The following is an 18,210-nucleotide window of genomic DNA, read 5'->3' as shown; positions in this document are numbered from 1 at the left end:
AATACAGGATCATAATAGGTAGACTACCACAGAATTCAGAATTTTATTCAAACCAAGAGATGCTACTACAAAATGGAAGACGATATGGGAAATTCCATGACCACTGAAACAGTTGAATATTACAATACATATCTCATTTAAAACAATACAAATCTGCAGTACTCTTTACCGTATGTAATATTGTCCCACAATGCCCCCCTCCATAAATCCTTCCATTTAGTGATAAATATGTGAATATTTAATGTCTTTTTTTCATTTTTTGCTCTGTGTTCCTATAGGACACCAAGATACAGTGTCTCTCTCTGGGATATATAAAAAACTTTATTGATACACGTAGAACTCCCCATGTGCAAATAACCATCGCATGCTACTGTAGTGCTATTGAATGCTTCAAATGATTCACGTTTCATACCAAAAGAAAAGGGGGCACTTTGATCACAATGGAGTCAATGAATCCATATTTCAAAGCAATACTTAGAACAAAAAGACCCTAGAAACTATTTTCCAAGCACACTGATTAATGCTTCCCAGCAACGGCAATATGTCATCTCACTTACACAATAAATGGATGCCTGAAATACACCATGGTCACTACACTTGCAGAATGAGTTGTATTGTAGATAAATGTCATTCACTGATATGAATGTGAACAAATATTTTATCCCTGAGGGGAATTTTTTTCAGTTGATAACCACAAGCATGTCTTGTTTTGGTTTAGCAAGTCACTGTTCATGGTTCTAGTCGTTGTTTTCCATCCCTTTTTAGAGGGGGCCTGTTGGCATGTTTGTCAGCACTCAGAGTAGTTGAGTGCGCGTGAGCATTGTTTTTTGGTACTTAATCGAGCTGCATCCGCAGATAACAACCATTTCTTCTTGAAAGCAGCACTTTGGACACACTTATCCGCTTGTCCTCTCTTATCCAGCGTCTCCTGGTGAGGGAGTAGGTTGGCTGTGGTGGATCACTGCTTCATTGTGTTTTTGATGGTCCACCTCTGGCCAGTGCAGGACCTCAGGACCAGCATGTAGCCGAAGAGCACGTTAGCCTGCACCACCTCCAGACAACGGCCCGTGGCCCGGTTAATGATCGCCTCATTCTGAAAACAACAATTCCTGTTTTTTTAGCGGACTTTTATGGTGACATGATATGGCAAGGGTACACAAACTGACTTTAACGAGGCCACACATGAATGCATTAATGCACTTATTCATCCATTCAACATGGGGAACAAAGAAAGAAGCATGTCATTAACTAGCGTGTGAAATAGTGCATGGACATTAATTCAGTTAGTGCATTAGTGCATGCACAAGTCAATGTTAATTTATGTACCTTAATCATTTGTCCCTGGTTAATGTATTCATTCCACACAAGAGAATCAATTAAGTTATGCCAGTTTGTGCATTAGCGAATGTTTAAATTCATGCCCATTTCAAATGCCTTTGGCATCATCTGATCTGACTATTTTTAAGTAGACTTTAATAGCATTGGTGCCTAGCCTGGATTCGGAGTCATTCTTCACCTGAGCAAAATTCCATGTCTTTTGCTCTACGTTGGAGATTTTCTCACAGTTGATGAGCTGAGGAGAGCTGCTGACTCGATCATCCATGACGCAGTGTGTGTCTTCCCCAGTGCTGCCCAGCGGACCCATGAACAGGTAGCCCTCCTTAGTGTAGCGACCCAGCTGCAATGGTGATGAAGGAAGAGATGTTGGGAAGGTGGTTGGGTTTATGTGCACAAGGTAAGATGAAATAATGATTGATAGATAGATAGATAGATAGATAGATAGAGAGAGAGAGAGAGAGAGAGAGAGAGAGAAAGAGAGAGTACTTAATTTATTCCCAAAGGAAAACTGTGGAAATGTGGTCAATACATGTAAACACCTGTTTACTGTAAGAAATATATAAAATCAATATAGTTACTGTATATTTTTGAGATAATGGTGCTATATTTATGCATTGTAATGAGCAAACATTTGAGGATCTCTCACTGATATATAGGAATTACACAGTCACTACAATTACAACACACAATTACACAACTGCATAGTACAACATATATTATTGCAGCTAACAGCACTGGAAAGAATATTAAACAATGTTTTGATATAAAGACCTTAACTAACTCACCTGAGGCCCCCACCCATGACATGGATGCAGTGTAGCTGTGTGGTTCTCCTTTTCACCTTGATCCATACAAAGATTTGTCACATCGCTGTTGCGTATCTGTCAGAAATAAGGCCAACAGAACACAGTTGAAAACTGTTCATCTCAGAAATAAGGAAAAATACAAGCAAGCTAGAAGCTTCAGCAAAGAATATGAAGCCTGTATTTCAGCGCAGACTAATATAGTGCATCCATAAAGCTCTGAATTCAAGACTCACCTCTCCGTAAAACAGAGTGCTGTTGTACCTCCTCATCTCTGGGTAGATGTTGTCCAGGTACCACTCAAAATCTTTGCACTGAAGTCTTTTCCTTAGTGCCACTCTTTGGGATATATCACCGTAATCAATCCCATGATTCTGTAGGGAAGGCCAAACCAGCATTATTCAGCAGGAGGAAATAACAGATGGAGGACAGACAGTTGGAGAGTGTACAATCAGCACATGACTCACTCACCTCCATGGGGAGGTTCCAGGCCAAGTAGACGTTAGATTTGTACTCGTCCATCCAGACCTCTGCGACCCGCAGTGCGTTGCGGCGAGTGTGAAAAGCGATATTGCTGTGGTACGGCTTTTTGGTTCTGGCAACGTGGGCCACCCTGGAACAAGGCAGCACCTCCATGCTGCCACCACACAGCCAAACCTGTGACACATGGAAGCATGGAAACACACACACACACACACACACACACACACACACACACACACACACACACACACACACCATATCACACAAAGCATCATCACTCTCCTCGTGAAATTCCTGGGTGCTATACCAAAATTGAGGCTACATTCTTTTTACGGCTGTGGACATTGTTCTATTTTTTGAGGGGCAGAAATGGGTGACACACTAACCCTGATTCCAAGCTCAATATTCTCTCCTCCATAGACATCCATGCCAGAGTCCAGCAAACCCAGCTCTCCAAAGTAGTCGCGGTTCACGACGAAAGAGCACCCGATCATTGCAGGAGTCCTAGACAACAGAGTGTTATGACTTTGACTTCAGGGCCAGCGAGTGTTAATTAAAAGTAATATGTGACCTTTCTAAAAACCCATATTATAGATCATGGACATACCCTACATTTTAAAATACATACTAATCTTGATTTAATATTTAGCCATTATCCTGTCGGAAAAAAAGGGTTTCTAGGCAATGTCACTTCAGGTTTATTATCCAATTCCTGTGGGGAACCAAATCTTAGGGACAGCTCTTCTTGTGAAGTTAAGAACTGTCATACATAAAATGTGTTCCAGAGGGAGGCTCTATTTAACTTGGTTCTGTACCGAGGGCCAAAACCAGGAAAACCGCCCCACTTATCCTGGGGGCTGTCACTAATACTTGAGTCTCACAGACATAGTTGTGATAGTACTGGCGGCAAACCTGATGGGCGCTGAGGTGTCACCCTCATCCCACCACTGCTTCGGAGGACTGATGTACATGCACCACAGTTCCCAGTTGTAGCCGTGGCCAGAGTTCTCATAGCGCTCCAGCTCAAAGGTCTCATACTTGATGTTGTCTATGGAGGGCAGGAGGATCCTCGTGTGGTCCTCCTTGACTCTAGCCAGAATCGGTTCAGCCCTGGAATAACAATGAAACAAGCTTGATCATTAAAGCTCGGGGTTTGCCATCACTATTGCGACTGTGGCGAAGTGTAAATCCTCTAGAGTTTTTCATAAGAGACTTATTAAAAAGACAAGAGGAGACGCTTTTAGTTTGCCTCCCAGTTCACTGGGAAATTGTGTGCAGTGGGAGGGGGGGGGGGCTGTTTAGATTGCTTATAAATCCGTGTGAAATGCCATCACCCTTAACGGAGCTGTCTAAGACGTACCAGGAAGGAGTGAACTCGACGTGGGCATCAAAGAAGCCTGTCACTTCCCCAGTGGCCACTTTCCAGCCTTCGATGCGTGCACGGATGAGTCCCTCTCTCTTCTGATTGCGCACGATTTTGATGAGGCCCGGGTAGCGCTTGTTGACATACTCCTCCAGCGGCCCTTTCAATTGCTCTGTGAAACACAACACAAACACACCCACATACACAAAGAGTGTGTGTTTGTGAACAGAGGAAAGAGCGGAATGCCATTCTTTTCGGGCTGATTATGAATGCACTGCAAGTGTTTAAACAACATCAGGCAGAATAGGCTTCCTGCCCTGTAAACTGCCACACCTTTGATCTCGACGAAAGACATGAATGCTTCCTCCCAGAGAAAAAAAATCTTCTCAGAAATGCCCCCCAGCACTCTGTACTGTCAGCTATAGTGTGAGGGACAGCCACACTTATGCACACAGTGCATTCAGAAAGTAAGCACTTCACTTGTTTCATATTTTGTTATGTTAAAATCGTTTCATTCATTTTTTTCCCCGTATCCAATGTACAGTCAATACCCCATAATGACAGAGCCAAAACAGAATTTGAGACATTTTAGCAAAAGGATTAAAAGGAAAAACTGAAATATCACATTGACATAAGTATTCAGACCTTTTGCTATGACAGTTGAAATTTAGCTCAGGTGCCTCCCATCACTGCAACATTCCACCAATCTGGGCTTTATGGAAGAGTGGTCAGCCGGAAGCCTCTCCTCAGTAACAGACACAGGAAAACCTGCTTGGAGTTTGCAAAAAAGCACCTAAAGGACTCTCAGACTGTGATAATCAAGATTATCTGGTCTGATGAAACCAAGATTGAACTGATTGATTATAAGCGTCATGTCTGGAGGAAACAAGGCACCGCTCATCACCTGCCCAATTTCATCCCAATGGTGAAGAATAGTGGTGGCAGCATAATGCTGTGGGGGTATATTTCAGCGGCAGGGACTGGGTGACTGGTCAGGGTTGAGGGGAAGCTGAATGGAGCAAAGTACAGAGATACCCTCAATGAAAACCTGGTCCAGAGCGCTCAGGACCTCAGACTGGGCCAAACATTTACCTTTTAACAGGACATTGACCCTAAGCACACAGCCTGGTCAATGCAGGAGTGGCTTAGGGGCAACACTGTGAATGTCTTTGAGTGGCCCAGCCAGAGCCCTGACTTGAAAACCATTCGGACATCTCTGGAGAGACCTGAAAATGGCTGTCCACTGACAATCCCCATCCAACCTGACAGAGCTTGAGAGGATCTGCATAGAAGAATGGCAGAAATCCAGGTGTCCAAAGCTTGTTAGGTCATACCCAAGAAGACTTGAGGCAATAATCGCTGCCAAAGGTGCTTAAACTAAGTAAAGTCAATGTGATACTTCAGTTTTTCCTTAATAAATCTACAAAATTCTGTTTTCTCTTTGTCATTCTGGGTTATTGAACAACAACACTCACAACTGGGAATGACTTCCCATGGTAATACTGAATCATAAATAGCCCAGACAAAACTAGCCGAGTTGCTGGAGCTACAAAAGCATCACAAAACCACTGATAAAAAATTCATTTCCCTCCGCTGTACTCTTCGCCAAATTCCATTTCATGTAACAAAATGTATTTCACTTTCATGGGGCACGTGACAACATCCAAGTTTGCAAATCCATATCACGTGACATGGTGTCTGCTAGTTTCCACCAACCTTCATCGCTGTTGTCGTCCACCAGGATGATCTCCTTGAGGAGGTGGGCCGGTGTGTGATTGACGGCTGAATGGACAGAGCGCAGGATGACAGAGAGCGCTTCATTCACAAAGATGAAGATGAGGGAGATCTGCGGGAGGTCTCTTGGGTAGTAGACCTTTCTGCACCTGCAAAGCAGATGGCAAACAAACTCTCCAATGAGCCAAGGTAACACCCATTCTAATGACACATCATTTCCTTAGCTTCACTGTACATGGAAAGGGGGATACAGAAACCCCTGAGACTTTGTCTCATACGACTGAACTAGAGAGGAGAAGAAAGGGTCTTTTTCCTATTTTTAACATTTCAATCTCATCTCTGTGGTATTCCATGAATGGTGTTTTTGGAGCGATATGAAGCCTATATATATTGTGGTCTTTGTTGACTTGCAATGCTGGCATGACGGGGGGAAGGAAGTGGAGGGATGCAGAGCGACTCAGCCAGGCTGGCTGATCTACTGGTCCTTCAGGAACTGACACCAACATAAACAGCGCAGAACAAGAGAAGAGATAGACTCAGGACTAAGAAAGGGACTGGTCAGCGAAAACAGAGAAATGCTTTACATTCACTGTTTAGAAAAACGCCTGATGTCAAATGCTGGGATGGAGGATGTACATCAACCTTGTTAGTACGCTCATTAGACTATCTTTTTTCCTTAACATAAAACTGTCCCAGTGAGCTTTCAATCATGTTGGTTGGCTACACTCACTTGCTCGGTCGATAGTCGGGGATGGATCTGTCCAGTGATATCTTGTCACTGAGATATGCATTGTAGCCATATTTCTCCTTCAGGTATTTGGCCTCTTTCTCCTCAGCTGGAGCTAAGGTTGCTGGCAGACCTCCTCTACCACGACCTCCAAAGCCTTCAACGAGCCCCAGTGATTTGGACAAGCCTGTAGAGCACAGTTTGTAACAATCACTTGGTAAACATACTCAGTATTTGTCTGTACTATAGTACAAGTAAATAGTTAGACGATAAAAATCATCCACTTCGACAAATTTCGGCTGACTGGTCTGTTGTCTTCACGTACCGTTCAGCTGCCTGTACACCACGTCTTCCAGCGACCCGAGTCTCCTTAACAGGATTTCGTTAGTGATGCTTGTGTCTTGGCCAGAGATGTTCAAACGTGTGTGTCTTCTCACATCAGCCGAAGCCTCTAAACCAATTCCTTTGGACGTACGTATATTACACTTGCCCCAAAAAGTAATGAATCCACCAACTGCCAACAAATTCAGGACCAATAAAACTTTCCACCTTCTTGTCATAAATGCCATTAAAGATGTTGGAGTCCTGAAGCCGATTAGTCGTATCTATATAAAAAAAGACATTCACTGAACAATGAGTTCAAACGTATTCCATGACATAGTTAACATGATACTGGTTAACATGATACATGGTACTTCCATGTATCGCGCCAAATTGTTTCTAGTAGCCATTTAACGCGCAGCTGAAAACAACGGGTTACATTTCTGAATCAATTGTTGTTAAGCACACCTTTTAACACACTGAACTACACGTTGGACATTTGCTGCTCAAACTGAACAAGGAAGTATCAATGTCTAATCCACAAACGTCAATATCATCGAACTAGCTTGATCACTTACCATTTCGCATTGAGGATGTTTGAGATGTATTCTGCTCTTGGAATGCGAGCTGGTTCGTGAGCTTTCATCCGTATAGATACAGTTTCCAAATGTCTCATTCAAAACTCAAGCTTACACTGTGACAATGGTTTGGTGTAGAGGAACTCCCTCCGATTGAAACATTGCGCTCCAATTTTGCATCATGAGTATACATCTTAAATTTTAGACTCTGAAGTCTGTCTCCCTACGCCTCCCAGATTGTACCTTTATGATGAGATTCTGCACCTTGCGCGTTAGCATCTTATGCCGCAAATTCTTTATATCACAACAGCGAGAGAAATAAAAATCCGGTATCATTATTCATAGTAACTGTAGTCTAAACCTGGATAAATTAAGCAACTGAATAACGGTAATAATCGCATGGAATACCCTATGCTTCTTGCGCATGGAGGTTCCTAAGAACCCTCTGCTAAAATTGTGTCGGTGTGCAGACGCAGCATCCTCTCAGATGTTGTCATGGCAAATGTAATATTGAAATGTAAATGGTAATGGCTTCCCTCGCCAGCCAATTTTCAGATCAATGCGTTCTCTTTAACGATTCTTTCCCAATCCCTGTTTCGTCTCTGATATGTGTGCCGCTGTTCCGTCTCATCCTGGCTGAATGCGCACACTTGCTTAGGATACTTCGTCGAAAGGCTGGCTGAAGTAAAACGTGGAATGGATGTTACCTGGAAGAGGCACTTCCATATTTCTACTCTAACCATAGCCTCAAGCCATTCAACTACCATCCACAGAAAATACCGTTTGTTTTTAGATAGGCTACTTTACTACACAGTGTCACCCGTTTTAAAATATGTGATTTGTCGACAAGTCTTATTGTTTTTAGTCAGGCACTCGTCTTTCATTGGATAGTGAATGATCTGGAACAGTAGTGTTTCCATAACCTTGTAATACACGCACACACACACTCACACTAGACTTTAGAAGTGATCATCATACGAGGCCATCATCTGCAACTCGAGACAGCTGATACTTCCCTTTTCCAGGAACCAGTTTATTTACTCACTTTTTTGTTGAATTGGGTGAAATGACTGGATTTCATCTGTCAAGCTTTTCACTAACTTCCTAGATGTTTATTTAAGGGTGCCCAAAGAAGATGACCCGTTTCTTTGTTTTAGGAAACTAGACAGAATTTAAGGCTGCAGCTCCCCCCAACAAACCAAATGTTCCTCCGCACGATCAAACCAAATTAGTTCACTCCAGAGATAAATGCCAGTAATTAATAAAATACGAAATAGAATGCTAAATAAGTGATCACTGCCTGGCTATTCTTCCCTTCAAACAGGTTGTCTGGTGCATAGATGATTTTTGCAGAAGGCTACTTTTAACAGATATTGTTATTTTTCCTGAAGATTAAAATCTGAAAGTACATAAGGAGTGATATGTGATAAACAGTGCTCTTATAAGTAGACAAATATGACGTTAATCTATAAATAGACTTAGCATATTGATTTTTTGAACAGTTTTGACATATTGAACAGTCTGGCCGCTAACATGTGCTAGCACTAGCTTGATTTCGAATTGGAGATGTTTGAGATGTATTCTGCTCTTGGAATGCGACAAACCTTCATTCAGAGGCCCAGTACACATCCATTAGGAATGTACTTGGGACTCTGGCTTGATTCCCAACTTTCTTTTGAGGCCCATATTCATTCAGTCAAAAAGAAAATAAATTGCAGCCTGAGAACATTATATTGTTCCATTAACTGTTTCAACGTAGGCCTACAGGTCAGGAAAAGAATGATTCAACAGTTGATATAACCAATACTAGATTATGCAGATCCATTTAGAACCCATCATAGTCCCTAAACTGGTTAACACCTAAATCTAGAAGATGGTTTAATTGGCTGCAATTTATGTTTCAATGTTTTTTCTTTAACTATCATTCTTACTTAAAACTATTTCTAATTCCATATAGGTCATCATATACTGTAAGACATACTGAGCATCCTTTAAAATCCTTTAAATTTAAAACTCCATCAGACACGAATAACCTTCCCAGTTCACTGAGGTCTTTCATCACTTTTCAACACTTTTTTTACTGCTTCTAATTACACTTGAGACACTGGAATTAAATTATTTTGTAATGTGTAGGTGGATGTTAATGTAGCATTAAGCTTTGTATGGGTATACACTGACTATGTATTTTGGCATCATAGGGGAATTAGTGGGTGTTAGAGTGGCTAGGTTTGTGTATGTGTGAGGGTATTCGTGCTGATTTGTTTTATGTATTGCATTTCCCGTATATTTGTGTTAAGGACCCCCTGAAAACTAGATTGTTCATCTCAAGGGGTTCATCCTACTAATAAATTGTCGGTGATTGGTTTAAATTTGGTTAAAATGTATAGATTGTAAATACGTATCTATACTTCAAATTGTTTCCCTACAGAACCACTTGTAGGGAAACAATTTGAAGTATAGATAAGTATTTACAATCAGATTTTGAGTCAAGAGGCAAAGCATAGTGATACTGACAAATAAGTATTTACATTTACATTTGAACTGCCTGAGTTGGAGTTGGAATATCCCCGGAAAGTGATACCTGTAGGCCAACATAAGTCTGACATAATTCCACAACAAATAAGTGAAAATGGGTGATATTCCCATATTAAGAATAAAATGTGCAATGTTGACAAATGTTGAATAGAAATGATAAAATATTCATGTTCTGGGACATTTTTCCTGAACAGGGTGAATAGCTGATAGCTATGCAGTGATTGATACAGTCCATTACAGTTCTTTTGAGGTGTTTACTGCAAGGCACCGCTTTTCATGCGTTCTTTTTGTTGATGGTTGAATGTTTTTTTTTTACTATGCCCTCTCTAATCTTGTGCCATTAAAATGCAGGGGTCTACTAAGAAATAGGTCGCCCAGATTGCTCGGAGGAATTGAAGTGCCCAGTTGGAGAGCATCTTACAGAGACACATCAGTTCTGATCTGTGTAGTTGCTCAAGGGAGAGAAAGAGAGAGAGAGAGAGAGAGAGAGAGAGAGAGAAAGAGAGAGAGAGAGTGAGCGCAATGAAAGAGTGAGAAGGGAACAATTTGAGAATGCTATTGGTAATATTGAGGAGCTTCAGCACAGCATCATCAAGCCATAGACAAGAGCAACAAGGAAGCCTTACTAATCTTCTCTGATGTGTAGAGGACTGAAACAAATTGGTGGATTTTTCTTTTAGGCTAAAAATGAATGAATGAGTTTGCTAGAGCTTGATCTGAGACAGAGGACCTCGACACCAGTGGGCAGAGGAATTTGATGTTTGGTTTAATGGACACTAATGGTCCTTTTAATGGCTATTTCACCCTCTGTGATTTTCTGACACTTTTGGCAAAATTACATTTTAACAGTTCAAGGCATTTTAGTTCATTCCGAGCTTGTGAAAAGGGAGTATACTGTATGTAGATATGAGGCAAATCTCTAATTTAATCTGTTCCTCTGCAGCTATTTGACAGTGAAGGTGACCCGATAAATCCATATGTGCAGTAGGAAACTGAATTAGCATAATTTCATATACTATTGCGACACACATGGCTGCAAATAATGTCAGTGCAAATAACATATGGTTGGGTCATGTGGGTGCTGTCCCTGAGGGAAGGAAATGAGGTTCCCAAACAGCTGTGAGGGATTCCATCCCTAGCAAGCAAGCGTGCCTGTATAGGCCAACAGACACAGCGGTAGTGGAGGCCCCACCCTCCTAGTGCTGATTCTGTGTCATCACATTCATGTCGTTAATTTGAATGATGCCTCTCGTCAAGCCCTGAGGGCCGTTAGGGAGCAGCTGATGTTGCATCACATTTCCTTCCATTGGTGAATAGTCTTGTGAATAGTCACATTCACATTCACATTCACATTCACATTCACATTCACATAGTGAATAGTGAATAGTCACATTCCCTTTCAGTCAGTTCACACAGCACAGTACAGCAATGGAGCACATGCAATCATGCCCTCAAAGCAAAAGACCGCCAGTGCCATTCAGTTATTGACCTCGGTTTAAGCTCTTCAAGATACTCACCGGGCTCCTGTGGGTGCACTCTCTGACTCACCTGCAAGGGCACTGGTAGCAACATTGTGAGCTGTAACATCTACATGTGGAGTTGGTAATGCAACATGTGCCATGGAACATCAAAGTCCAATGAACCATTGTGACGTGCTCATCTTGAGGTCAGTCAGGATATTGTGTGACTTTAAAGTTCCCCCAGTGTAAACTGAATGTTAGGGAGACGAGATGATTAAATGTGAAGCTAACTAATATATGAAGATGGGGGAGGAATCTTGTAGAGCTGAATTCCCAGATCCAGACGCATACAGCTCACAGCATCCAAGGTCTAAGGAGAGCCTGATGCATCAATTTACAAGACCATCTATAATCCACCGGTTCAAAAATATGTTTATTAAAATGTCCACATAAAGCAATCAACCCATTAGCATTACATACTTTAAGAAAACCAAATAGTCTAGGAAATTTAAAGAATGTAAGAATAACAGTACAAGATGAATAAAAGACTGTAAGGGTGAAATAATCTTCCCAATCGCAGAGGTGAGGTACCTCAGAACAAGAGACCAAGGGCAAACGCAATTAAGCTAGGAAACCCTTGTATCATTTATAGGACTGAGCATAAACATGACTTCTTGTTTCATCTTACCTACTTGAGACTTCATCTTACTCCTCCAGACAGAATAAAACACGAACATGAAACAAATAATTCTCCAAAGCTAGAGGAGAAAACAAACCTGATGAGACCTATCTTCTCTTAGACAACATAGAATTTGTCATTCAGAGATAATTCAATTTAGGATTGGATTAAATGTAGGTGTTTCCCATCACGATAGATAAATGGCAGTTAGTCATAATTTACTGCAACACCTTCATTCAGAGGACCAGTACATATCCATTAGGAATACTGTATTAAAAGTAATACTACATAATACTTGAACACTTTAAGAAGTAAGCATATTGGATACATAACAAATTAAACACATGTGTAGCAAAGGGAGGGACTATGGGGACAGAACTATGGGGTACCAGACTTGCACCCTGACGGCCCCACTCTTTGGTACCCCAAAGTCCTGGGTCCAAGGCCAGGTGGGGTGACTGCTCTCTCCCTTCGCTACATATGGTGTCAGAAGTGGGATGGCTTGCTGTGAGGCCATCGGAGGCGGGCACAGTATGTGAACCATATGAGGGACCACCAGGTTAGGATGACCCCTGTGTGAGGGAACCCAGAGATGGGTGAGGCACTAGTGTGTGGGGCACCCTGGGATGGGAGAAGTACAGGTTGAGGATGCGTGAGGGATACCTGTGTGCGTGAAGCGCATGGGTGAACTTCCTGAGAGAAGGGTAGAGTGCCGTCACTACGGATGGGTATGGTCTCTGACTGCCATACCATATGAACGAGCCTGGCTCTTTGGCATTGCAGTCAGGGTGCAGGTTTGGTACCTCATAGTCCTGGGTTTAGGTCCATAGGCCATGTGGGGTGACAGTCTCCCTCTCTTCGCTACAACACTGAAAACATCCGAACATAGAAGAATCACAATGATCTAAAACTGAAAGAGGGTAACCATGTAGGGACATGTACAAAGTCATAAGCATTTACTCATTCAATATATGCTTCACTGATATTTCTCATTTTACCTTTACAATAAAACATTACTATATTATTACAATTGATGTCATTAAAACGCCCCCCCCCCCCCCCCCCCCCCCCCCCCCTCCCCCTATAAGCTGTCATGGGCACCACCACTGTACTGAGAAGCATGACCTAAACGTATAGACTCAGAGAAAACGCCACCCGACAAAGACAGACAAGTTTGAAGAAGTGCTAGACCTCCACTGTCTCGCAGTGATAAACCATAAAAAACTATAAAGATATGACCACCAGAATATTACATTTAGTGCTGAAAAGTAAGTGAGGAGATGTTTTGGCCAGAGAGCTTCATAAGGCCATATGGACAAACAGTCTGTTTGATCCAGGCAAATGTCAGGCATTTGCGCAGTGCAGTTATCCTTTGGCCTGTAAAATATGCATGATTGGTCACAGTCTAGCTCCTGTCCCAGAAATGTGATGTTTGGGTGGCAGAGAGTGCTCCTTTGGGAATGCTAACACAGTCATAAGTGATAGTATTTGACACCAGCATTGTGATATTAGTGAGGCTAATTAGAGACTAATTAGTAGAAGGGGACACCCCACAACTGTTCACAACCCCTTGTTTTAAATATGTATGGGATGAGCTATGAGTACTGGGATGCAGTGCTTCACCTTAGGCAAAGGAGCTCAAGGGCTGATAGCAAAAAGCACAATGCAGACTTACACTGGAAGAGACTGACAGAACCTGCACTGGACCACTATGGGATCTTTGAGAAAATTACATTGGATTTCAATGACTGGATTCAACTAGTCAATCATTTGTAAATTCAGTGTCAAAATCTATTTTTCTTCATCTATATGATAGTTGGGTGATATCATTCTTTAGCATTGAATTGAGGTGCCTAAACCAATCAGAAAGCTGCATTGCTCAAAAAATTTGAATTGTAGCCATCTCCCATGACAAACCACGCTGTTCTCTCGGTGCGCCAGAACTGCATGGGATTCTGTGACTTGACATTCTCATGAAGTAACTCATTTATTTGCTGTTTGAGTGTAGTGTTCCTGGGGCAACAGCAAACAGTGCTGTATACAATGCTGTATAGTGTATACTATACTATAGCTGTATAGTATTCCTGGGGCAACTGCAAATCATATAATGGTTAAGAAAGGGCAGCTTTAGCTTGAATCCTGCTCCTAAAACAACATGAGTCACATGGCATTCCTTTTGAGAAATAGTGGAAGCACATTCATCATTGATTTCTGGTCTAACCAGCTTTCTTCTATTTTGAGAATACTTCCAGACTCTAATCTCGCTGAGCATTTTCAAGATAGAGTAAAGCTGCCAGTGAGTATTTTGAGTCAGGGGAAACCAAATATTCTAATCAAGGGCTTCCTAATGGCATGCATTTTCTAATTGCTGATTAAACAGGATGTACAATAATGGGCAGGGAACTGGAGAAAATATAGACAACAAAGCACTTTTGATAAAAAGGGGAGACGGAAATGCATGAGAAAGCTTCTGAAAACACATGAGTCACCCTAGATAACAGAGCTATAAATATTGAGATGTTGCATCAGTTACAGTATGTACTGTACATGCTGATGGTACATGAATGTTACATGGACCTGACAGACTATTATTGAACTCCACACATTATTTCCATTTATTATGAATGTATTGCTTCCATTAATTATATAGACTGTTATTTTCATTTTCTATATGGACACTGATGTAGATCAGTTATGTATTCAGTTATTATATATCATATCATATATTTATATATATCATAAAATCCTTCTGATAGTCCTACTGTGAGCTTTTGATCCTATTCTAAATACACATAGTAATAAGCAGAAAATATAACTGCAGCCTACGGTGAATGGCCCTTTACCCATAACCTCTACAAATGTATCGTTACTCTCGTCTAACGCTGTGAAGGGGGCCATCCTTGGCATAATGCTTTTCAGAGACAATTAATGTAGCTTGAATAAGATATGGTTTTGCTGTGGGGTTTCGTGAAGATAATCAAAGGGAAAAACAGGTCAATCAATACAGGCTGTCAGTCCAAGTCGTAGCTGGCAATAATTAAAGTCATGGCCTATTGAGTGCTCCGAAAGCCAATTAATAGAGAAATCGTTGTTTGGAAAGAGGTCTGCTTTGCAGGTGTAACACTGGAAAAATGAATAGTATAGTATTATACTATACTAGTATACTAGTACTATACTATACTAGTATTATGAATAGTATTATATTATATATTTTGTCATGAATGACCTATATTTTACAGTACAAAGCCAAAGTTTATTTGATGTCTGGTTTACAGTTAAGATATAATCATAGTGTTATGATTCCCCTCTGTCCTACATAGAACCTGTACATGCATAGCTTTCCCATGAGGGCTACACCTGAAAGAAAAACAGCAAAAGGCCTTCAGGCTCAGTTAACGCATCTGTTATATCAGTGTGCCCTAGATAACTGACATGCACACTTTAAAAAAGCATAGTGAAGACATTCAGCAGGGAGGAGGCTCTGATACAGCAGCCGCAGTATCAGTGCAGAGCATCAGCATCGTACTACATGAGATACAAAAAAGTGATTGTGTTTCATGAAAACCCTTCTGCTTCAAGAAATCACTTGCTCTGAGATCCTGATGACTGTGGACAAGATGGTAATTGTAGAGTTGCACTTGATAATTGCTGCCATCACCCAACTGGTTGTTAATGCTCTGCTGTGGTGGAGCAGGCTCTGAGCACTCAGTGGCAGGGAGAGAGTAATTATGGTAAATCTTTATCCTCAAGATTTCTCTGACATCTGTCTGCATGTGCGAAGACACCAGCAGCTCCACCCAGGCATGCCAGGAACCAAGACGTGGGCTTTGCCAGAGAACAAAGCCACATCAGGTTCTTCGTCTCTCAAGAGCATTGGGGTTATTTTCATGCCTTGCCTGGAGGACACATGTTCAAAGAGGAGAAATTCAGGATTAATATGGCGCAGGCTTTGGCTTGTGGGATACAGATTCACCCACTGGCTGGCAGATTAAATATTGAGAGGATTAGGAGAAAAAAGCTGACATCTAAGCATTTAGGCTTAATTAGGCTGCATATTTTACTCGTACTGAGCTCACATTTTTACTTGGACATCTTTATTTCAGCCATACAGCTGAGCATTTAACATTGTTACTTGTGCCCATGGTGACTATGAATGATTATGATAATGGTGAAGGTTATGATTGTGACATTGCAAATGATTGGTGTTGAAGGTGATGGTGGTGATGATGATGGTTACAGCAAAGAAGACTGTACATTCCCTGATATCAGCTGAGCAAATGATGCCTGCCCCCCCCCCCCCAATTATCTACAGCCTCTAACACCTTACCCTTTACTTGGTATGATGCAGTTTCAACTGTTGTGAGTTCATCATGGGTTTATTGAACCATTTTTATGATATTCAAGGAAAATGTGCACAAAAAATGTTTATTATTATATTTAGCATTATATTTTTGATTTACCAATGCCTTGCTGATGAACGACAAATTATACTTTAACCAGTAGATGGCGACGTCTCCAGCTGAACGTAAGCACTCACTCCACTTTTTTATGCCTGGCTCACATCACACAGCAGATTTATTTCAGATGATGACTGGATCGCCCATTCATACATTAATGCGAAAAGGTTAAGTATTCGATGCATAGTTAAACTGTCACAAGAGTCAGAATGTTAGAAAAGTAGACTGGTCAAGGTACTTGATGGTTTCATCTGTCGGAGCTATACTCACTTTTTCCACATTATAATACATCAGCTAAAGCCATTGAGAATGACTACAGTTCATAGTCTGTCGGTCTGTCTGCGGGTGTGGCCATTTGGCACCAAACCTTTCACCTGTGGACATACCTCCGATCCCACACAAACAAACATAAGCTACTGGCGAGAAGAAAGGGTCATATACTGATCAGAGTAAGAATGAGATTTCCAACTCATAATGTTATATAATATAATATTATATTCGATTATCATAATATAATATGATGTTATATATAATATAATAATACATCATATAGTAATACTCTCTCATAGAATAATATGTTCAGCTGTGTAAGTTTCACTTGAGTCAGGACAAGAGCGTCTTGATCCAATGTTCTTGATTTTCTTGGTTCCTCTTCCACAAGTCTATCTGTTTGAACCATTTGTTGCAACTCCCTAAAGTTCAAAATGCAAGACCTTGCCTGTTCAACCCTCGGCTGCCGATAATAGTAGCTTAAGAGTTACTTACCTGATCTATAGTTATGTCTGCTTGATTTGGCCTACATTTTTTTGTAATTTTGACTTGGCTCCTTTGGGCCTTTGGTGTTGAAGGTTTACTCTTTGCCAGGTGTACCAGGTTGAGTTGTTCTGGGGGGTAAATCTCTCTCAGTGAATTCTTACCTTTGTATGTCCAACAGTGCATAAACTGTCCAACAGTGTAGCCTATAAACGCATAGCAGTAAGCTAAAGTAACAGGTGGTGTTGTTGCATTTCTATACAGGCCAATGTAATCAAAGAATGGCCATGCTGAGAATGAGTCTGATTTGTAACCCAGCCAACAGGCTACATAGCAATGTAGTTAATAATCTGCCACCATGTGACGTAGACTATTCGACTCTCACATCTTCGTCTTAAATATTTGCTATCCTAGAGGATTCCACAAACTCTCCATCTTTTGTGCTGAAAGCTGATACATTACATTTCAGCTCAACTGATATCAAGGTGCAAGTTACACCAGCCATGGGTATCATACCCAAGGAACACACATAGCCTACTGATAAAAATGTATATTTGTAACACCATTTGGTTAAAAGCATCTCCTAAATAAAAAAATGTTTATTACTTACTTTAGGCCTACGCACAAACTGAATCAGTTCACTTATAATTTCCTTACGTTATATATTCCAACATTATGCGCAATAGGATAGGCCTATCTACATTGGTAATACAATAACCAATCGCAGCAAACTATAACATTAGTACAAATGGAATTATACAGTCTAGTTTTGACACTTCTTGGCTTTCAATATCATAGCCTACTGAGAAGACGGCTTCATGGACAACAATTTCACCACAGAAATGAATAAATCGTCTGATCGTGAATTATAGTGTTATTTCAACACTCAGTAACGTAACACTAACCATCGAGGAATAGTGGGTTGGGCAGGCCTATGTTGATAAACATTTCCGCACTCCTCCTCGCTAGGGCGGAGGCA

At 41.2% G+C, this 18,210-nt stretch overlaps 1 protein-coding gene across 1 annotated transcript; it reads right to left on the bottom strand.

Annotated features, from left to right (window-relative positions):
• Positions 1-29: 29 nt before the first annotated feature.
• Positions 30-8,167, bottom strand: galnt17 (polypeptide N-acetylgalactosaminyltransferase 17). The gene is made up of 12 exons (XM_012836190.3): positions 7,348-8,167; positions 6,774-7,053; positions 6,452-6,635; positions 5,704-5,870; positions 3,985-4,159; positions 3,537-3,734; positions 3,011-3,128; positions 2,613-2,798; positions 2,378-2,515; positions 2,124-2,219; positions 1,517-1,678; positions 30-1,093 (listed from the first exon to the last, which is right to left on the bottom strand). Exons 1-12 carry the CDS (start codon positions 7,348-7,350, stop codon positions 959-961), a joined length of 1,842 nt encoding a protein of 613 aa, XP_012691644.1. The 5' UTR covers positions 7,351-8,167; the 3' UTR covers positions 30-958.
• Positions 8,168-18,210: the final 10,043 nt, after the last annotated feature.

The sequence above is a fragment of the Clupea harengus genome, chromosome 9 (genome assembly GCF_900700415.2).
Source record: "Clupea harengus chromosome 9, Ch_v2.0.2, whole genome shotgun sequence".
Lineage (NCBI taxonomy): Eukaryota > Metazoa > Chordata > Actinopteri > Clupeiformes > Clupeidae > Clupea > Clupea harengus.
Note: the sequence above shows the minus strand (reverse complement) of the source record. Positions and strands in the feature narration are given on the sequence as shown.

Coding starts and splice junctions, on each gene's coding strand:
- galnt17 (XM_012836190.3), bottom strand. Junction 3,129..3,536: donor GACACCTCAGCGCCCATCAG/GTTTGCCGCCAG, acceptor TCTGTTGTCTAG/GACTCCTGCAATGATCGGGT. Junction 2,220..2,377: donor GCACTCTGTTTTACGGAGAG/GTGAGTCTTGAA, acceptor TATTTCTGACAG/ATACGCAACAGCGATGTGAC.